General features: G+C 41.5%; 1 protein-coding gene across 5 annotated transcripts in view; it reads left to right on the forward strand.

Annotated features, from left to right (window-relative positions):
* Positions 1-22466, forward strand: part of snap47 (synaptosome associated protein 47) — a 61867-nt gene that overhangs the window by 19754 nt on the left and 19647 nt on the right. For 4 of the 5 annotated variants that reach the window (XM_072570046.1, XM_072570047.1, XM_072570045.1 and 1 more), the window contains exons 3-4: positions 1742-2241; positions 22065-22177. In XM_072570046.1, the coding sequence (XP_072426147.1) occupies positions 1742-2241; positions 22065-22177 (613 nt within the window). Of the gene's footprint in view, positions 1-1741; positions 2242-10275; positions 10791-22064; positions 22178-22466 lie in introns of those variants that run through there. The other variant, XM_072570048.1, reaches the window with a different exon arrangement.

Raw genomic sequence — 22466 nt, forward strand, 5'->3', positions numbered from 1 at the left:
TTGCCAGCCACAGAGAATGTTGGAAAAAGAAAGAAACTGTAGAAACCCCCTGGGTTTTTGGGGGCTGTGTGCTTGGAAGCTGCTGGTCCAGAAGGTTTCTTTGTGTTTTACGCTCTCTAACTTTGCATTCAGTTAAAGCATTGTTGATATTCCGAGAAAATAATTCCAGTTTAGAAGAAATAAGTGAATATTCATCAGAACCTGTTGGAAGTTGTTCGCATTGTTTGGAATTCAAACAAGATACAGCTTTAAATGTCTGTATTAAAATGCATCTGTTAAGGATTCCAAAAACATCTGGTATTTGCTGTTGAAATGGTTATCGAATTGGCAAATTGCAAATCTTTTGTTTTCCTTTACTTTGTCCCTTAACTGTCTGTCTGTTTATATGGGAGAGTGGGGTTTACGAGAAAGAAGATTGGATTTAAATCGTAGACATTAATTAGGTTACTTTGCGATTTAGCTTTGCTCTGCTGTAGTTACAGTATTAATAAAGTGTTAACATTTGTTTAAGTTATAAACTTGGTGTCCAAGATTTATTATTCATAAAGTCTGGTTAGAGGGTCATTCAATCACTGCAAATCCAGTGATAATGAGGCTGATTTTATTTGTTTTACTTTTGCTGTGCCATAACAATTTGAGTTTTCAAAATAGATCTATTTATAATTTTATTTGAATATTTATTTCCCCAATAGTCAAATTAGATTTTATTCTGCAAAATTTTATTGCCTTTACAGGAGTGAAATGTTACAGAACTATTAATCTGAAAACATGAGTCCAAATCCAGACGTGGCAGGCTGAGAATTTGAAAACTGTTGAGCAGGACTGAGCATATATAATGAACCCATTTGCACCACATTGTGTTCGGTCTCAACTTCCCTCTGAAGTAGCCTATCAAGCAATTTAGTTGTATCAGATGGTGGGGATTCTTTCTGAAAAGATGTTTTTAGATTCCCTACACTGTGGAAACAGGCCCTTTGGCCCAACAAGTCCACACCGACCCTCCAAAAACCCACCCAGACCCATTTCCCTCTGACTAATGCACTTAACAATATGGGCAATTTAGCATGGCCAGTTCACATCACCTGCACATCTTTGATCTGTGGGAGGAAACCCATGTAGACATGGGGAGGACATGGGGAGGAGGTGCAAACTCCACACAGACAGTCGACCAAGGCTGGAATTGAACCTGGAACTCTGGTGCTGTAAGGCAGCAGTGCTAACCACTGCACCACCATCTATGTAACACAAACAATTAGCTATTTAACTATGTAAGGTAGGTATGAAGCCACATAGTCTTAGACCAGACAGGCATTGCAGATTTCCTTTCCTTAAGGATGTTAGTGATCCAGTTGAGTTTTAAAACATACTGGCAGCTTTTAGTTTCATATTGTGCAAGCACATATTTGCTAAATTCATTTTCCTATCTTTGCATCATGATCGCTTGTGGCTCGACCAGTCTCATATTATTTGATTAAGGTAGAACTAATTGTTTAGAATATGCCCAAAGATCTTGCTGTCAAGACTTTGCACTGAGTATGGAGGAACTCAAGACTTCTGAATTTTATTTGATTTTGTTTAAATCAAATTAACACACACAACTTCAGACTTCTGAGGAGATTGGCCTGTTTAAAGCATGACACTTATACCAGCTCTTTGCCTTTCCATGCTCTGTAACAGCTCTATAAATTAAAACCTCTGTCAGGTGATAACTAGTGAAATATCTTTAATCTCCTTGTGACAGACTGCTAACTGAGCTGGAGTCTCCGCCATGGTGGCCGTTCAGCAGTCGCCTCCGAAAGGCTCAACAGGAAACGAAGAGTCAACAAGAACTCCCGCGATCTGCCTCAAAGGCTTTTGGGAAGGAAGGCTTGATATTGAAAGTCCCTGTTCTTTACTCCCAAGGTCAAGATCCTAACCTGAAACAGGGAACGCTCGCAGTTCTTTGCTCCGGTCTGGAAATCTGTGATTCGAGTGACCAGCTTGTGCATAAGTTCCGACGGGAGGAGGTTGATGATGTTAAAGTGCAAAGCCCTTATGAAATGGTTGTCCGTCAGAGGTTCATAGGGAAGCCCGACATCTCCTTTACCCTACAGTCTGCGAAGATGACTGATGTTGTTTCCATTGTGGAGATACAGTACTCCAAAAAAGTGCAATTCAAAGATGATTTGTTGGGGCTCTTCAGACCAGAGGACTCTCCTGTTTCAGACAATGTTGGCATGGGTGGCTCCATATGGAACGCAGGTATGACACATTTCATTGATCACTGTGTATGTAAAACTTCTCGTTTGGTAAATTTTTTTTACTGAGGAACTTGGATATATATTTAGATAAAGGAACTTGGGCTCAAGCATGTGCTCTCCTTTTGTATAGGAAAATCCCAAACTGCTGATTTATTGTATTTTGATCCTTGCTCTTTCTAGATAAAAGTAATCTGGTGAATTTAGTTCGAAGCAGCCTATACAAAGATGCTATCACTTGCCTATTAAGCACTTGAAAAGTTTGAACATGATTTTCTTAGTCCGGAGCTGAAAAATGTGTCGCTGGAAAAGTGCAGCAGGTCAGGCAGCATCCAAGGAGCAGGAGAATCGACATTTCGGGCATAAGCCCTTCTAGTCCGGAGGCATGTTTTACCATAAAGCCAGATTAAGGACTTCAGTAATGTGAAGTGTGTGGCAAAACAGCTTGTATGTTTTTTTAATTTCAATAACTTTCCTACAGTAACTATTTGCACATGATTATTACATATCCATGGAAAAATGATAGCTAACATCATCTCATACATTTTTCTTTTAAATTTTAAGTATCGCCTGATGTTTAAATGGATTAAATGATAAAATTATTTCGTACAAAGTGAGACTATTGCTCCCATCTTGCCTATCTTGGTCTCCAGCCATCCTTTTCCCTTAGCCCTGTAAATTTTTGCCCTTTTTTGTCTAATTCTTATTTGAAAGTTAGTTTTAAATCTGTTTCCACCATCCTTTGAGGCTGTGCATTTGAGACCACAACAACTTGCTGTTTAAAAACAAAAGTGTTTTCTCGTGAGAGCTTTGTTTTTTTCTTTGTCAATATTCTAAAGTTGTTATTTTTTTAAATAGTCTTTTGACCACTCCTATAAAATCTCCTCTCTTAACCTTGCCTGATGTATGGAGAACAATCTCCAGCCTTTGTTTTCTGCAATTTCTCCACCTCATTGAAGTTCTTATGTGGTAAATCTTCTTACAGCAGAGATTAGGCAATTTGTTTTCTCTGAGGGGTGAGAGTTTTTGGAGTTCTTGGATCTTGATTCGTGAAAGGTGGTAGATATAGAGTTTTTGAATATTTTTAAGGCAGTGATAGTTAAATTCTTATTAAGCAAAGGAGTGAAAGTTTATCAGGGTTAGGCAGGAATGTGGATCTAAAGTTGTCATCAGATTATATGATATTTTTTAAATAGTGGAGCAAGCTTGAGGGACTGAATAGCCCACTTCAACTCTTGTTATGTTCATATCTCTTCACTCTACCCTAGACCTTGTTATCATTTCTAAAGTGTTCTCCAACTGAGGCCGGTATAAAGCCAAGGATCCATTTTTTAAAAAAGAATTTTGTACTTACATCTGCAGGTTCCAAGGTTTGGTTCATGTTACCCGTCCTTATTCTTCTAACCAAATAAAACATTATCTTTTATGTATCAATCCATTTCACCATTCTGTCTTTTTTGCTGAATTAAGTTATCCTTCTCACAGATTACTATAATTCTGTTTTATATTGCCTGCAAGCTTTGAATTGATGTCATGCTGGCCCAATTCATTGATAAAAAAGAGCACCAGTCCTCATACTAACTCTTGGGGAACAATACAGTATATCTCTCTACTTGCGTCTGTTAGTCAATTTAGTAACCATTTAGCAATGCAGTCATTGCTTTTTGAGATCCATTGACTTTGATGTTGTTAACAAGCTTATGTGGTACATTGTCAAATGCCTTTTGAAAGTCCATATACACAATGTTAATCTCTCTGTTGCTTTGTCTAAAATTTAATCAAATTAATTGAACATCAACACATATACTGAATTTGATTTATTAGCCCATTAATTTCCAAATGCCAGTTCATTTTACCCTGAAATGTTGCTCTGAAAATTTCCCCAACACTGATGTTACGCTGGCTATCCTGAGATTGCAGCGGGGTACAACTTTTACAATCCCCAATTTCTCTGTCACCATGAATTTCTAAAGAAAACTAGAGGATTACAAACAAATTCACATATGAAATAGGAACAGAAGTGGAACAGTCATCCCCTCTGCTCTTCAATAAGATTGTAGCTGATCTGTTGAATTCAAAGTTACCGTCTACCCCCAATAACCTTAGATTTCCCATGCCTAAAAAGAACCTCCACCTCTGTCTTAAAATATATTCAATGACCCTGCTTCCACTGCCTTCTGAGACAGTGTATTCTGAAGTCTCAATTCTCTGAAAAATGAATTTTTCATCTCTCTCCTGAGATGTCAAACCTGAATTTTAAAACTGTGCCCCCTAGTTCTGGTGTGTTCCAACAAGAGGAAATATCCTTTACATGTCTGTTTTGTCAAGACCATCTTACACACTTTAATCAAGTCACCCCTTACTCTTCTAAACAGCACTGGAATCAAACACAGTCTATCCAACCTATTCTGATATGATAACACACTCCTTCAAGGACTGTGGATATCTTTATGGGCATCTTTACTTCCCATAGTACCTAGGATACATCTCATCAACAACATTTGACTTTTCTATGTAGTGCTATCTAATATCACGACTTTCTTCACTGCCATTGATACATTAGCAGCATTGCCTGTAGCAAAAGCAGATATAAAAGCTCTGTTAAGTACATCAGACATGACTCCAGCTTGGGGGAAAAAAAACCAGTTTTGATTCCCAGATACTCCTACCCCCTTTCACAATCTGTGGCTATTTATGTTTATTAAAGGCTTTTGGTTCAATTTATTGGTCAATACCCTAGTCTTATACTCTGTTCTTGCCCCTCCAATAGAGAGCAGGAGAACACGACAAGGCTTTACATTTATGAAGAATCCCTACAGTGTGGAAACCGCTCATTTGGCCCAACAAGACCACACCGATCCTCCGAAGAGTATCCCACCTAGACCCATTCCCCTCTCCAATTACTTTACATCTCTTCTGATTAATTTGCCTAACCTACACATCCCAGAACGCTATGGGGAATTTAGCATGGCCAACTCACCTAACTTGCACATCTTTGGCTTGTGGGAGGAAACCAGAGCACCCGGTGGAAACTCATGCAGACACTGGGAGAATATGCAAACTCCACACAGACAGTCGCCCGAGACTGGAATCGAACCCCGGTCCCTAGTGCTGTGAGGCAGCAGTGCTAACCACTGAGCCACTGTGCCACCCCCCTGATACCTGACACAGTATCTTCCAGTATTTGAGTATATTGCAAAGTGCCATACAGCCAATTAGGCAATTTTGAAGTCAATGTTGTAATGTAGGATTTTGGCAAAACAATGTGGCTGTAACAAGGTTCCACAAATAATGAGTTAATGGCTGGAAATGCCCTTTAATGCTCTTGGTTGAAGAACAATATTGCCTGTGATGTAGCAGAGATCTTCCCTTTTTTCAGTACGAGTGCCATAGGAACGTTTTGCATCCAGCTGAGAAAACAGATGGGGTATTTGGTTTAATAGTTTATCAAAGTAACACTTGAATACACAACTTCCTGGTTCAGAGGTGAGAGTGCTATGCACTGAGCCGCAAGCAATACCTATTTCAGTGGAGTGTTGATTATGTGAACGTAATAACTACAGCAGAAGCAGCCTCTCGAACCTGCTCGATTTATGGCTGATATCACCTCCGCCTCAATTCTATCCTCTTGCTCGCTCTAACCCTTCAACCCATTACTAATTAAAACTCTGTCTATCTCCTCCTTAAACTTATTCAGTGCCCCAGTATCTACCACACTCTAAGGTAGTGAATTCCACAGATTCATGACTCGTCTCTGTCTTAAATCTGCCATTCCTGAACCTAAAACTATGATCTCTCGTGCACCATCATGTGTTATCGTGGAGATCAAATTCATGTTAATATGTACAGAACTTTCCATTAGGGTAGCTTGGTTCTTAGGATGGTAGGGAGAAGTTGTTTAATATATTTTCATTCATTTCATTTGGGGAAACAGGGGAGGATAGAATAGCAATTTGAAATGCAAGTTTTTCTTAACAAGCTTCTTTCTTCCCATCTAACCTTTGCACTACAATGATTTTAGAATCCATGCTTTTTTTTTCCCTACAGATAGGCCCTCGTTGCCTGCCCTCATCTTGAAATACAAGGCAACATACACATATGGACGTGGAGAATGAGATTGTAGGGGCACTTATTAACACACTGTCTGCATGAAGAATGGATGATTAGATATAATCTTGGGGGGGTGTGCCTTGTATTTGTACATGGATATCTCAATGAGTAGGAAAGGCAGGATGCTAAAATTTAGAGTATGAATATATGCACATTTATTTAAACGATAACGTGTCAACTGGGGAAAAATAATGAAATTATGAACTTGTTTATGAAAATTGGGTTCATCATACTTTGCTTTCCTTCATCCCATCAGTTATGATGATTATTTCCACTAGTTTCCACTGAAAGAAAAATAACACCCACATCATTTCTGGTTTGATGCTTTTAGGTAATCATTTCTGATTGTGTCTATAGCCTTCAGTACTTTAATGACAAAACATAATTCACCTTTTCTGCTACACAACTCAAAATACACTCCAGCTACAATATTAATTTTGAAAAGCAAAATCAGACTCTACATTGCTCTGATGCACCCTATTTCTATCACAATTTCTTCCTTCTTCTCAAGGCCGAAGGAAAAACCATCTCTTTGACTCTGGTAGACTTGCACTCTAATGTTTTTATTATTCCTTCTTGTGTGAACATTTGAAGATTATGATAGATATGTGTAGGTGGTGAAGAGATGTAGTTTGAGTAGCTATAACCATTATTTGGTATAATGTGACAATGTCTGACACTATTAAATACAAGTGTTTGTATTTGCTTCTCACAGAACAGAATAAAGTTACAGTACAGAAAGGGGAGTAAGTACAGCTCTTTACCAGAGCAATCCAAAATTTATTCTTATTGTCCTGACATTTTCCAGTCAACTTTAATCTGCTTTGCATTGTTTCTGCTCTCATCCATATGGGAAAATACTCTGTGTTCTTAACAACTATTTTAATGAATTTCCCTCAATTTTGTTCTTTATTATTCGTAATTAAAAATGACAATTGCTCATAAGCAGGAGGAGTAGGTCCTGCAGCCCTTGACCCTAGTCCACTATTTGATAAGACCATGCTTGATCTGTCCCAGGCCTCAACTTCCCTTTCATGCCAGCTCCTCATTGCCCTCAACACCTCAATATTTAAGCAATGTATCTACCTCCCCCTTTCAATACTTTCAGTGATCCAGTTTTCACGGCTCTTTGGGTAGCGAATGTCTGGAACTTCCTCTGGGCATTACTCTGAAAATTACTGTGTTATAGAAAGTTAGACTTTGCTCTTTCAAGCTAGTATTGGGAGTGGAGACCGTATTTTCAGTTGTGTAGCAGCAAGAGTGAATTATGTTTAGTTATGGTGGCTCAGTAATTAGCAGAGGGCTAAGGACACCGGTTTGATTCCACCCTTGAGTGACTGTGTGGAGTTTACATTTTTTCTCCCAGTGTCTGCTTGGGAGTTCAAAGATGTGCAAGTTAGGTGGATTGGCTATGCTAAATTGCACATAGCCTGCACATCCCTGGATACTAGGTTGATTAGGGAATGGGGAATGCAGGGCTACAGGTATAGGATAGGGGATGAGTCTGAGTGGAATGCTCTTTGGAGGATCAGTGTGGACTTAGAGTCATAGAGATGTACAGCATGGAAGCAGACCCTTCGGTCCAACCCGTCCATGCTGACCAGATATCCCAACCCAATCTAGTCCCACCTGCCAGCACCTGGCCCATATCCCTCCAAACCCTTCCTATTCATATACCCATCCAAATGCCTTTTAAATGTTGCATTTGTACCAGCCTCCACCACTTCCTCTGCAGCTCATTCCATACATGTACCACCCTCTGCGCGAAAACGTTGCCCCTTAGGTCTCTTTTATATCATTTTGCCACCCTCACCCTAAACCTATGCCCTCTAGTTCTGGACTCCCTGACCCCAGGGAAAAGACTTTGCCTATTTACCCTATCCATGCCCCTCATAATTTTGTAAACCTCTATAAGGTCACCCCTCAGCCTCCGACACTCCAGGGAAAACAGCCCCAGCCTGTTAAGCCTCTCCCGATAGCTCAAATCCTCCAACCCTGGCAACATCCTTGTAAATCTTTTCTGAACCCTTTCAAGTTTCACAACATCTTTCCGATAGGAAGGAGACCAGAATTGCACGCAATATTCCAACAGTGGCCTAACCAATGTCCTGTACAGCTGCAACATGACCTCCTGGCTCGTATATTCAATGCTGTGACCAATAAAGGAAAGCAAACCAAATGCCACCTTCACTATCCTACTTATGTGCAATTCCACTCTTGAGAGACAGTGAATCTGCACTCCAGGGTCTCTTTGTTCAGCAACATTACCCCGAACCTTACCATTAAGTGTATAAGTCCTGCCCTGATTTGCCTTTCCAAAATGAAGCACCTCATATTTATCTAAATTAAATTCCATCTGCCACTCTTTGGCCCATCTGATCAAGATCCCATTGAACTCTGAGGTAATCTTATTCGCTGTCCACCACACCAACAATTTTAGTGTCATCTGCAAACTTACTAACCTAGTGTCTTTCAATCAGATGATCCTCATTCATCTAAACACTAATGAATAAAGGCTTAAACTGTTTAACCATTCTTGGTAAAATAAAACTATGCCCTGCCAATTCACTAATGTAGATGATAAAGAATTGAAGTCCCCAGATATGATCCTTGTGGCATTCGATGAGTTACACATTTCCCAACTCTGTCTTCTGTGATTTGGAGATGCCGGTGTTGGACTGGGGTGTACAAAGTTAAAAGTCAAACAACACCAGGTTATAGTCCAACAGGTTTAATTGGAAGCACTAGCTTTCGGAGCGCCGCTCCTTCATCAGGTGGTTGTGAAGGATACAATTGTAAGGCACAGAATTTATAGCAAAAGTTTACAGTGTGGTGTAGCTGAAATTATACATTGAAAAATACCTTGATTGTCTGTTGAGTCTTTCATCTGTTCGAATATTATGATAGTTTCACTTTTTTCTAAAGTTACATTCTCAGGTTAACTGTAACAATTGGTGTTAGCTAGACAATATGTTGAAGGTGTTAGCCCCCTGTGTTCTCTGTCTGTGCCATGATGTTTAGATTGATTCTAATCTAAAAAATGAGATAAGAATTTTACATGAATTCATGCAGTTTTTGAGCAATGTAACTCTGCAAGTACAAATTCACCCCACAAATATCTCTGTCTGTCTGTCTTGGGGGGGGGGGGGGGGGGAGGGGATTGTGATTGTGTGAGAGAGAGTGTAGAGTGTCTTAAGTCTGTGAGGGGGTGCATGTGAGTGTTTGTGTTTGGGGTGGGGGGTTGGGAGTGTCTGTGGGAGAGAGTGTGAGTGTAGTGAGTGTGTGTGTGCGCGCATAGGAGTGCGTGTGTGTGTGTGTGCGCGCGCGCGCGCATGCATAGAAGTGTGTGTGTAGTGCAATGGTGGTCACCTGTAGTGTGACATGAACTCAAGGTCCCGGTTGAGGCCCTCTCTATGAGTATGGAGCTTAGCTATCCATCCTCAGCTCGACATTTTTCGCTGCTGCCTGTCCCAAAGTCCGCCTTGGAGGATGGTCACCCGAAGGTCCAAGGTCGAATGTCCTGGACCGCTGAAGTGTTCCCCAACTGGGAGGGAACACTCTTGTCTGTTGATTGTTGTGCGGTGCCCATTCATCTGTTGCTGTAGCTTTTGTTCGGTTTCCCCAATGTACCATACCTCAGGGCATCCTTGCCTGAAACGTATAATTAGACAACATTGGTTGAGTCACATGAGTACCTGCCACGTACATGGTGGGAGGTGTCCCCATGTGTAATGGTGGTATCCATGCCCACACTCTGACACATCTTGCAGCGCCTACCGTGATAGGGTTGTATGGAGTTGTCCTGAAAGCCGGGCAGCTTGCTACGAACAATGATCTGTTTGAGGTTTGGCAGTTGTTTAAAGGCAAGCAGTGGAGGTGTGGGGAAGGTCTTGGCGAGGTGCTCATCCTCACTGATAATGTGTTGCAGGTCACTAAGAACGTGGCGTAGTTTTTCAGCTCCTGCGAAGTACTGAACAACGAAGGGTACCCTGTCGGTTGCAGCACGTGTCTGTCTCCTGAAGAGGTCATTACAGTTTCTTGCTGTGGCACGTCGGAACTGGCGGTCGATGAGTTGAGCATCGCACCCCATTCTTATGAGAGCATCCCTGAGTACTTCCAGGTGCCCGTTACATTCCTCCTCATTTGAGCAGATCCAGTGTACGCATAGGGCTTGTCCATAGGGACTGGCTGTTTTAATATGTTTTGGGTGGAAGCTGGAGAAGTGTAGCATTGTGAGGTTGTCTGTGGGTTTGCAGTAGAGTCTGGTGCTGAGGTGTCCATCCTTGATGGAGATGCACGTGTCCAGTAATGAGACAGATAGTCGAGAGTAGTCCATGGTGAGTTTGATGGTGGGATGAAACTTGTTGATATCACCGTGTAGTTACATTGTACTTTGCTCAAAAACTGCATGAATTCATGTCAAACTCTGTTATTTCACTTTTTAGACTAGAATCAATCTAAACATCATGGCACAGACAGAGAACATGGGGGGCTAACACCTTCAACATATTGTCTAGCTAATACCAATTATTACAGTTAACCTGAAAATGCAACTTTTAAAAAAAGGTTGTGTGATTTTCACATGAAAGAAGTGAAACTATCATGGTATTCGAACAGATGAAAAACTCAACAGACAATCAAGGTATTTTTCAATGTATCATTTCAGTTACATCACACTAAACTTTTGCCATATTCTGTGCCTTACAATTGTGTCCTCCACAACCACCTGATGAAGGAGCGGTACTCCGAAAGCTTCCAATTAAATCTGTTGGACTATAACCTGGTGTTGTGTGATTTTTAACTGTCTTCTGTGTGTTTACAAAACCTCAATTGTGCTAAGGCGCTACCCCCAATACCATGAGCCTCTATCTTCTGCAATGAAAAGTGCATAGTTAGGATACACCAGCTCCTACATACTACAGTTGCAATGCCTCAACTGCCCATCCCTCTTTTATTTGATTAATTAATTTGGATGTTTATTATTTTAAGTGTGTATCCTAACTATGTACTTTTCAACTGTAATAATATCACCTAATTCAAAACACAAGACCAAATAAAAGAGAGACAAGAAGTAACCACCACGTACTGACCTGTTTTCCTGTGATTTCACACTTTAGGTCTGACAGGGAGAGTCATTGTTCTGCCAGATTTTTATCTCCCTCCACTGCTGATCTTCTCACTTGGGTTCACTCTCTTATTGTTAGGTTCTTTTTCCAAGGTTTCACACAGGAGATGCAATTCACACACACCAATTTCTGCAAACAGTTAGTTTATTAACACCTGTACAAGGTAGGTGACCCTCTTTGACCTTCTTCACTGGTGTGCGAAGTAGAGTCAGAGGGGCCCTGAACAAAGAAAACACATCCCCTTTCTGCAGGTCAGTTGGTCATGCTCACAGATACTCTGGCCACTCCATAGTCGCATGCCACTCAAGACAATCCTCAGTCACTTCCTCACAGTCATATGTTACCCCAGGTGCAATTGTAGCATGAGATCATCCTCAAAGATAATGTAATTGTAAATACCCTAATCCTGGGGACTTGTTATGCGAACGATTTCCTGACTCAGTGATTCCCCAAGACAACGCAGGTGTGACATACCTAGCTTCAGAGGATGGCTAGAATGCATTTCTGAATGGAAGAGATTGAACGATAGTTTGATTTGATAATAGTAGGGGTAGTAGTAGCAAATGACTGGCTAATTGGAGTGGGAGTCATTCACATTCCTGCATGACTGTCATCCCCACTCACTTCCAGAATGTTCACTCAGTGCAGTTTAACCTTTTAATATTACTATAATGTCCAAAAAGATATTCCCATTTAATCTTTTAATATTGCACCAGTCTGCTTCACCACGATGCTGACCTAATGTACACACCTCCCAGTCAAAGTAGAGAGTGCCAGCATTGATCTTACTATCTTTCTTAAGCTAAGCTACCTATCCTCAGCTAGATGTTAGGGTGAATACACCTTTTTGCATTTGTCTCATCATGAGCATTGATCATTTTTAAAACCTTTTATTAAACCTGCACTCCACTGGACAGTGATCTTTGGACAGAATCATAGAGGTTTGACAATGTGGGCTATCATGAGATTTGAGGCAGAATTGAACAAAAGGTCAGATGAGACCCATAACAACATCAAGAACATTATGCTTCTAGGCAGCAGCATTTTCAAACTGGGGGGATTATTGCTTGTTAAATGTTTTTATGGACCAATTTGCTTCATTAACATCCAGCTTTCTATCTTACCAAGTGCACTGAACAAGCTCAACATCAATAAAACTTGACATGAAAACCAGAGTGGGTAATCAGTGCATTTAACTTGTCACTTGCACTGAAGGACCTCCATGCTGTTTATGACTAGCACATATCTCAGAGCACCATCCATGTGGACCAGCTGCATGCACCCCATATCCATGGCACTGCCATTTGGCACTTGCCAATCCCTCTTGACTATTAAGACACTTCTATCCATTTGCAAACCTCTTAGAGGCACAGATTTACACTGCAGACCACACTGCTGTCTGGCATTGAAAAGCCACAACAAGACACATTGTGCGGAGGAACAGGCACCTGGTTCATGGATTTGGCCAGGCTCCATCTCAGGGCTGCTTTCTTGATGTCATAGTACTTGGTCACTTAGTACCTACTTCCATGCCTTGTTTGTTCACCAGTGCCAAAGGCTAATAGTATTGCCATATTGACCTCATAGAGTCATACAACACAGAAACAGACATTTCAGTCCAACTTGTCCATGCTGACCAGGTTTCCTAAACAAACAAGTCAAATTTGCCTGTGTTTGGCCCCTATCTCTCTACACCTTTCCTAGTTGTACACCTTTGACCCAAACTGGTCCATACTGACCAAAATGTCCATCAACTCTAACCCTATTTCCTGCATTTGGCCCATCCGCTTTTTTATCCATTCCAAATGCCTTTTAAATGTTGTTAATGTATGCAGCTCAACCACTTGTGCTGGCAGCTCCATATGCATACCACCCTCGGGTCCCCTTTATTCTTTCCCCTCTAACCGAAACCTGATGCCCTCTAGTCATTGATTTCCCAATCCAGGGAAAAAAGACAGTGAATTCTCCCGACTACCAACCCCCACCATTCAGTCTCCAATGCTGTAAAGGTAAAGGTCCTAGATTGTCCAACCTCTCCCAATAGTTTAGACCATTGAGTCCTGGCAACCTCCTTGTAAATTTCTTCTTCACTCTTTCCAGTTTAATAACATACTTCCTTGGTGACCAAAACTGAACACAATACTCCAAGTGCAACCTCACCAACATTCTGTACAACTGCAACATAATTTCCCAGCTTCTATACTCAATGCCCTGACTGATGAAGCCCACTGTGCCAAAAGCTCTGTTCACTGCCCTGTCTACCTGTGAGTGCACTTTCACAGAACCGTTCTCCTGATCTGCAAGATCCCTCTGTTCTACTACGCTCCTTAAGGTGCTACCATTCACCTTGAAACTCCTAGGAGAAAGTGAGGACTGAAGATGCTGGAGACCAGAGTTGAAAAATGTGGTGCTGGAAACACACAGCAGGCCAGGCAGCATCTGAGGAGCAGGAGAATCGACGTTTTGGGCATAAGCCCTTCTTCAGGAATGAGGCTGGTGTGCCAGGTGGGCTGAGATAAAAGGGAGGAGGGAATTTGGGGGAGGGGCATTGGGAATACGATAGGTGGAAGGAGGTGAGGGTGAGGGTGAAAGGCTGGAGAAGGGGTGGGGGCAGAGAGATCGGGAAGAAGATTGCAGGTCAAGAGGGCGGAAGATGAGGCGCTCTTCTTCCAGGTGTCGTGTGGTCAGGGTCTGGTGATGGAGGAGGCCAAGGACATGTCTCATCTTCCACCTAAGAACCCTCCAACCACACGGGATGAATGTAGATTTCTCCAGCTTCCTCATTTTCCCCTCCCCCCAACTTATCTCAGTCCCAACTTATCTCAGTCCCAACCCCCGGATTCAGCACCGCCCTCTTGACCTGCAATCTTCTACCAGACCTTTCCGCACCCACCCCCTCTCCGGCCTATCACCCTCACCCTCACCTCCTTCCACCTATCGTATTCCCAGCGCCCCCACCCCCCCCACCTTTTATCTCAGCCCGCCTGGCACATCAGCCTCATTCCTGAAGAAGGGCTTATGCCCAAAACGTTGATTCTCCTGCTCCTCGGATGCTGCCTGGCCTGCTGTGTTTTTCCAGCACCACATTTTTCAACCTTGAAACTCCTATCTTGATTTGACTTTCCAAAATGCAAGGCCTCACACTTATCTTTTTTAAACCCCATTTGCCATTTCTCAGCCCACTTCCCCAACTGATCAAGGTTCTGCTGCAATTTCTGATAGACTTTCTCACTGTCCACAATACCTCCCATTTTAGTGTCATCTGTAAACTTACTAATCTGCAAACTTACTAATCACGCCTTGTACATTTGCATCCAAATCATTGATATAGATAACAAACAGCGCGCCCAGCACCGACCACTGAGACACTAGTCACAGGCCTCCAGTCCAATAAGCATCCTTCCACTATTACCTTCTGCATCTTACCATCAAGCCAATTATGTATCCAATTTACCAGTTTGTCCTGGATTCCTTGTGTTCTAACCTTCCATAGCACCCTTATCAAAGGCCTTACTGAAATCCATATAGACTACTGCCCTGCCCTTGTCAACCTTCCTGGTCACTTCATCAAAGAACTCTAACAAATTTGTGAGGCATGATCTCCCACGCACAAAGCTATGCTGACTATTCCTAATCAAACCCTGTGTTCTGCAATGTATGTATACATTATCTCGAAAACTTCTCCAGTAACTTACCCACCACAAATGTTAGGCTTACTGCTCTATATTTCTAGGATTTTCTTTGCAGACCTTCTTGAATCAGGGCATGCCACTCGCTACCCTCCAGTCTTCTGGGACCTTACCCATGGCTAACAATAATACAAAAATATCAGCCAGAGCCTCCATAATTCCTCCTGTAGCCTCTTGCAGTGTACTCGCATATATCTGGTCAGGTGCAAGTGATTTATCCACCTTCATACATTTTAATACATCCAGCACATTGTCTACTGTAATACAGACTATCCCCAAGATATGACCACTAACTTTCCCAAGTCTTAATGTCTTTCTCCATGGTAAACACAGAGGAGAAATACTCATTCAGGATCTCGTCCATCTCTCTCTGTTCTACATATACACGTCCATTTTGGTCCTTGAGGGGTCTTATTCTCTCTCTAGTTATTCTTTTTCCTTTAATATGCTTAAAGAACCTTTTTTGGATTCACCTTAATCTTCTCAGCCAAGGCTATCTCAAGTCACCTTTTCTCCTTCCTTCTCCTTCTCCTTCAGTAAACTCCTATATTCCCTATATATCTCCAGGGATTCCCATGATTCTCGCTCGCAGTACCTGAGCCACACCTCCTTTTTTCTGGTCAAAGCCTCAATATCTCTTTTCATCCAGGGTTCCCTATTCCTGTCAACCTTGCCTTTTACCCTCACAAGAACATATAGACATTGAACTCTAGCTATCTCACTTTTAAAGACCTCCCATTTTCTGGAGGTCCCTTAGCTTGCAAGCAAACTACTCCAATCAATCCCTGCAAGACCCTGTCTAATTCCATAAAAATTTGTATTGCCCCAATTTCGAACTTGAACCTGTTTTCGTCCCTCTCCATAACAATCTTAAAATTAGTAGAACTATGGTCACTGGTCCTTGTCCAAATGTCTTTTAAATGTTGTAACTGTACCTGCCTCTATCATTTCCTCTGCCAATTGATTTGATGTATACACATGGCCATCAGTATGAAAACGTTACCCCTCAGCTCCCTTTTAAATTTTTCTCCTCTGACCTTAAACCTATACCCTTTAATTTTGAACAAAAGACTTTTGCTATTCACCTTATCTACGCCTCATGATTTTATGAACCCCTTAACTTCCTACACTCCAAAAAAAAAGGTCCACACTATCCAGCATGTGCCTATAACTCAAGCCCTCCAGTCTTCCTCTAACATCCTTGTAAATGTTTTTTTGTAAACCCTTTCCAATTTACTAACATCCTCCTGTAGCAGAGCGACCAGAACTGTGTGTAGTACTCCAAAAGTGATCTCACCAATGTTCTTTTTAGCTGTGACATGATGTCCCAACTCCTATACTCAGTGCTCTGACAAACGAAGGCAAGCATGTCAAAGACCTCCTTCACTACCCTGTCTACCTGTGACACTACACCATCTCCTCAGCCACTGCTTTAACTGATGTGATTGTTTGCACAGCCACCAATACAGGCCACTTGTCAATGTAGATCTATCCAGTGGTGGCTGGGTGTGGATCCTGATGAGGAGTCCACCAAAACTTCAGTCTAATACCTACATTGTGCCAGCTGCCTGTGTGGCAAACACACTGCACATCAACTCAATGATATGGCTATGGTGGAAACTAGTAGGGGATAGTCTTCAGTTTTCTTGAGAGGGAGCCACTGTCAGCCTGAGCAGTCACTGGTACAGTCTGCACACAGTCCAAGTGCTTTTCCACTGTCAGTCACCTGCTTTGAAGGCTGGTGCTCAGGTGATCCATTCCAGTACAGTCTAGTGGTCAGTGGTCAGTCCTGTTGGGTCAACTCAAGCAATCTGAGGAATTATGTATTGTTAGTTGCAAATACAATGGTCAAGGATCTAGTCAGCCATTTCTAGGGGCTGCTTGTTGAAGTCATTCAGTGGCATCACTGCCTAAAGAATTTGAGGAGTGAAGGCTAGTGGGAGAGGGTCGGACAGGCATTTTGTGAGGTGGGGGACAAGGATAGTAATGGGGAGGGAATACTCAAGGTGAATAGGGTGTAGTATAAAGTGTAACATAGGGTATGGGAGAGTGTTTTAGTAGCTGTGATCACTGCCAATACCTCCAGAGGGGGAGCATTGAGGAGCAGGGTGAAATCAAGGTGTAATGCTGGGGTTCAGGGATGAGAGAGTACACTTGTAGAGTAGGTCTTCACATGGGGGAGTATGCATGGAAATTGGCTGTTGACTAGTATGAAAGGAGACTTGAAGGTTTTGAGCTTTTTTGAAGGAGTATCTGGCCACCAGGTGCAACCTAGTGCTGACTGCAATCCCTGCCATCACTTTCTACCCTTGAGCTGTGAAGTGGCATTAGAAAATGGCTGGGACAGTGTCACTTGATTGACGAAAGCACAAAGTCCATGTTCATTAGATGCTAGGACATTGAAAGAACAAACATATAATTTTGCAAAATTTGCAAATCCCATCTACAATTAATTTTCAAATATTTCACTCCCAATTTGCATGCTCATCAAAGGCACTTTATAATCTGTCATTAGTGTTTGCAAATTGTTTTTCATGGCTAAACTTCAAAATGATTAAGCGCTTGTAAAGTACTTTGGGGCATCCTGTGAACCTTCAATCCTTTAGGATGGAAGTGCTCATTGTTTTGGAATCTGTTGTGTGAAAGACCCTTGGTAAATTTCTCCAGTAGTCTCGTAGGTGATACACACTAATGTGGCTGTGTATTGGTAGTGGAGAGTGTGGATCTTTGTAGATGTAGTCCCAATCATGAGGGCTGTTTTGTCATGGCTGGTGTCAAGTTTCACAAGTGTTGTTGCAGCTGCACTCATCCAGGCAAGTGGGAACTATTCCATCACACTCCTGACTTGTGCATTGTAGATGGTGAACAGGCTTTGGGAGCCTGGAGGTGAGTTGCTTGCTAGTCACAGTATTTACATGGCTGGTGCAGTTCACCTTCTGGTCAACAGTAACCTGAAGGATAGTGGGGGAATTAAGTAATAGTAACAACTACTAAATGTCATGGAATGATAGTTAGACTCTTTCTAGTTGGAGATGGTAAGTACCTGCATTTGTGTGGTGCAAATGTTACTTGCCACTTTTCAGTCCAAACCTGAAAATTGTCCAGATGTTGCTACCTTTGAACTGCTTCAGAATCTGAGGAGTATCAAATGGCTAAACATTGTGCAATCACCAGCAAGCATCCCTACTTCTGATTTTATGATGGAGGGTGAAATAACCGGTGATGATTGAGCAGTAGTCCCTGAGGAACTTCTGCAGAAGACCTGAGATCCATGCCCTCCAATAACTATAACCATATTCCTATATGCTAGGTATGGCTACAACCAGCAGAGAGTCTCCCCCTGATTCACATAGATTCCAGTTTTGCTAGGGCTCTTTGATACCACACTCAGTCAAATGCAGCCTGATGTCAAGGACAATCATTCTTACCCTCGGGAATTCAGCTGTTTTGTCTGTGTTTGAATCAATGTTGTAATGAGGTTAGGAGCTGAGTGGCCTTGGGAGAAGCCAAACTGGGCATCAGCAACCAGGTTATTGCTAAGTGCTGTTTGATAGCACTGTTGATGACACACTTCTTCTTTTTACAGGTTGAGAGTAGACTCATGTGATGGTAATTGGCCAGATTATATTCATCTTTGTGTGTATAGGACATACCTGAGCAATTTTCCACATTGCTGCATAGATACCAGTGTTGTAGATGTACTGGAACAACTTGGCTAGGTGTGCTGAAAGGATACGAGTACATGGCTTTAGTACTATTGCCAGAATGTTGCCATGGCCCCCATATCCTTCGCAGTATGTAATGCCACCAGCCATTTTTAAAATATGTGGAGTAAATTGAATTGGTTGAAGACTGGCACCTGTGATGCTGCAGACCTCTGGGGGAGGCTGAGATGGATCATCCACTCAGCATTTCTGCCTGAAAACTGTTACAAATACTTTTCAATGTGATGTGACTACAGAAACTGGCCACTTAAACTGGTATTTTCATATATTGGCTTACAAGATATGATAAATTTACAGACATTTGGATCTTGAAGGTGGCACGGTTGCTCAGTGGTTAGCACTGCTGCCTCACAGCACCAGGGTCCCAAGTTCGATTCCAGCCTTGGACTCTCTGTGTGGATTTTGCACATTCTCCCCGTGTCTGTGTGGGTTTCCTCCCACAATCCAAAGATGTGCAGGTCAGGTGAATTGGCCATGCTAAATTGCCCATAGTGTTAGGTGCATTAGTCAGAGAGAAATGGGTCTGGGTGGGTTACTCTTTGGAGGGTCGGTATGGACTTGTTGGGCTGAAGGGCCTGTTTCCATACTGTAGGGAATCTAATCTGGTCTAATCTAGTACACATAGGAAAATTCAGTACCTGGAAAGATGTCGTTGATCTGTTCTGCTCTAAAAACTCTTTCTCTTAATCACTGATCCCTTCAAATGTCCATCATCAATTTTCTTTGCTACACCATCTATGTCCCAGAAACACATTTTCCATACTCTGTGTAATTATCTAAACAATCTGTAGTTCAGATTTTTGGAAATATTAACAACATCATTGGTGTTTGATTTCTCCATAGCTTCAAGTACCCTGCGTAATATCTATTTTGAAACTTCCACAGGGACAATGTGCTCTTGGACTTTAGATATGAAGAGGAAAGATAGATGTTTAAACTAAAAACTGATAAGGTAGCCAAAGGCATAATTAAAGAGGTAGTGTGTAAGATGCAACAACACCTAGAATGGTAATAGTCCAAAAATGTTCAATCTTGGAGGGACGTGTAGGACTGGAGTAGATTGCAAAAAAGAGTCTCTGGAAGAAATTATAAATGGTGGGAACTGTGATATTGTTACTGTGCCAACAGAAATCAGCATGTATTAGGAAGTGGGTGAGTTGAAGTTTATACTGGGATAGCTGACTTAAAAGGAATTTGAGAAGTAGAGTCGGTAGGTTCTGTAGCTATGGATGTTGCAGAGAAAATGCTGTGGACACTATGATTAGATGGAGTTCTGCTGATGGACAACATGTGCTGTTTGAAGGCCAAGTATTAATACTCATATAAAATGGAATTAAGTTAACTCTTGGCATCAATTTTACAGCGATTCTTAACCTTAATTTTCAAAGCTATAATTCCAATGTACTTTTGGGATGGAGTTTGATTTAGTTTGAACATGTAATGCAGATGATGATAAATTGGAGCCTCATTTACGTTTCTTAAGTTTTATTTCCATGACTTAGCAGATATATGGATAATTATAAAATAATCACCTTTTTGTGTAAACCTGGTCTAAACCAGTGACATGCACATTACAACTGAGGTTAAGACTGTTTCCTACCCTCCTGTCATGTTTTAGTCTGATGTTGTATTTAATACCTTCCTATCTAACAAGATTTAACATTTTTTTTATAAGACAATAAGAAATGGAACAGGAGAAGGCTGTTCGGCCACTCGAGCCTGCTCTGCCATTCAGTAGGATCATGGCTGATCTGACATTCCTCTCATCCGTTTTCCTGCCTTTTTCCCATAACCTTTGATTTCCCTACTGATCAAAAATCTATTTCAGCCTTCAATATACACAGGGACTCTGCCCTCACAGCTCTCTATAGCAAGGAGTTTCAAAGATACTCCGCCTGCTGAGAGAAGAAATTCATCCACATCTCAGTCTTCATTATGAGATTATGCTCTTTAGTCCAAGACTCTTCCAGGATGAGGAAAGACATCCTCTCAGCATTTATCCTGTTAAGCCCTTTAAGAATCCTACATGAGATCACCGCTCATTCTTCTCAACTCCAGTGAATAGATTCCCAACCTGCTTAGCCTTTGCTCATAAGACAATCCCTTCATACAAGGGATCATCCTAGCGAACCTTGTTTGAATTTCCTCAAATGAAATTAGATATTTCCATATATGCAGGAACCAAAACTGCTCACCAGAACCTTGCATAGTTGCAGTAAGACTTCCTTACTCTTCTATTCCAACCTTCTTGAAATAAGTGCCAACTTTCCATAAGCCTTTCTGATACCTGCTGTACCTATGTGCTAGCTTCCAGTATTTCATGCACAAATACCCCCAAGCCCCTTTTATATTGCAGCTTTCTCCATTTAATAATATTCTGTTTTTTTTGTTCTACCTTTAAAATTGAATAACTTCCCATTTTCCGTTATTTCCATTTGCCAACTTTTTTTACTTAACCTATCAATATCTCTCTTTAAATTGTTTTCATCCCTCTTGCAACCTTCATTCCATCTATTTTTGTGTCTTTTGCAAATTTGGCTACAGTATATGCTATTTCTTCCTGAAAGTCATTAATTCTATTGTTACTGTTCCAGTACTGATGCCTGTGGAATCTCACTGGTTATGGGTCACCACTCTGGAAAAGAACCCTTTATTTCCACTCACTATTTCCTGCCCGTTAGCCAATTCTCTAACCATGCCAATGTTGTACTTCCAATGTTATATGTGGGCTCTTATCTTATGATTTAACCTTTTCTGAGGTACTTATAGACAACTTGCAAGTTTCTTTGCCTTTCTTCGTAACAGTGTTGTGGAGGCACCAGTGTTGGACTTCTCACAAAGTGAGAAGTCACATGATACCAGGTTATAGTCCAATAGGTTTATTTGAAATCACAAGCTTTTAGAGTGCTGCATTTTCGTCAGATGAAGTGGAGGAGACTTCATTTGCTGAAGGACCAGTGTTCCAAAAGCTTGTGGTTTTTTAAACTTGTTGGACTATATCCTGGTGTCATGTGACTTCTGACTTTCTTCATAATTCTATGCTAGGAATCAGCCGTTCTAGCTTTTTTTTTGCATGTCCTTCAGGACTTGGTTGTCTTCCTTCAATGTGACTGACGCAGATAAGGTTTTGACTCAATAAATAGCAATACAAATTTGTGTTTGCTTTTACTTCTGCAGCAACTGGCTTCTTGGATAGAGTTATGCATCCTGTTTCAGCGAGTGGTGGACAGATGTCTCAACAAATGTCTGAGCAGACAGTTTCAGAGGCTGAGGCTCAAGAACTGAGACAGGTGAGTGCATTCTGCTTCATTTAGATATTTTCATTTATGGGTTCAATATTATGTAATGGGCATACCCTTAAAGTTCATTGCTTGAGTAGATGCTATTAAATAACTGAATACATTGTGCATTTTTTTGAGCCATTGTCACTTCTATTACTACTGGTCATGACTATTTTTTGGAATTCAATATTTAGCCGAAGTAAGAAAGATTAGATTTGATTGCTTACAGTGTGGAAACAGGCCCCTCGGCCCAACAAGTCCACATCGACCCGCTGAAGCGCAACCCACCCAGAACCAT

The sequence above is a fragment of the Chiloscyllium punctatum genome, chromosome 5 (assembly GCF_047496795.1).
Source record: "Chiloscyllium punctatum isolate Juve2018m chromosome 5, sChiPun1.3, whole genome shotgun sequence".
NCBI lineage: Eukaryota > Metazoa > Chordata > Chondrichthyes > Orectolobiformes > Hemiscylliidae > Chiloscyllium > Chiloscyllium punctatum.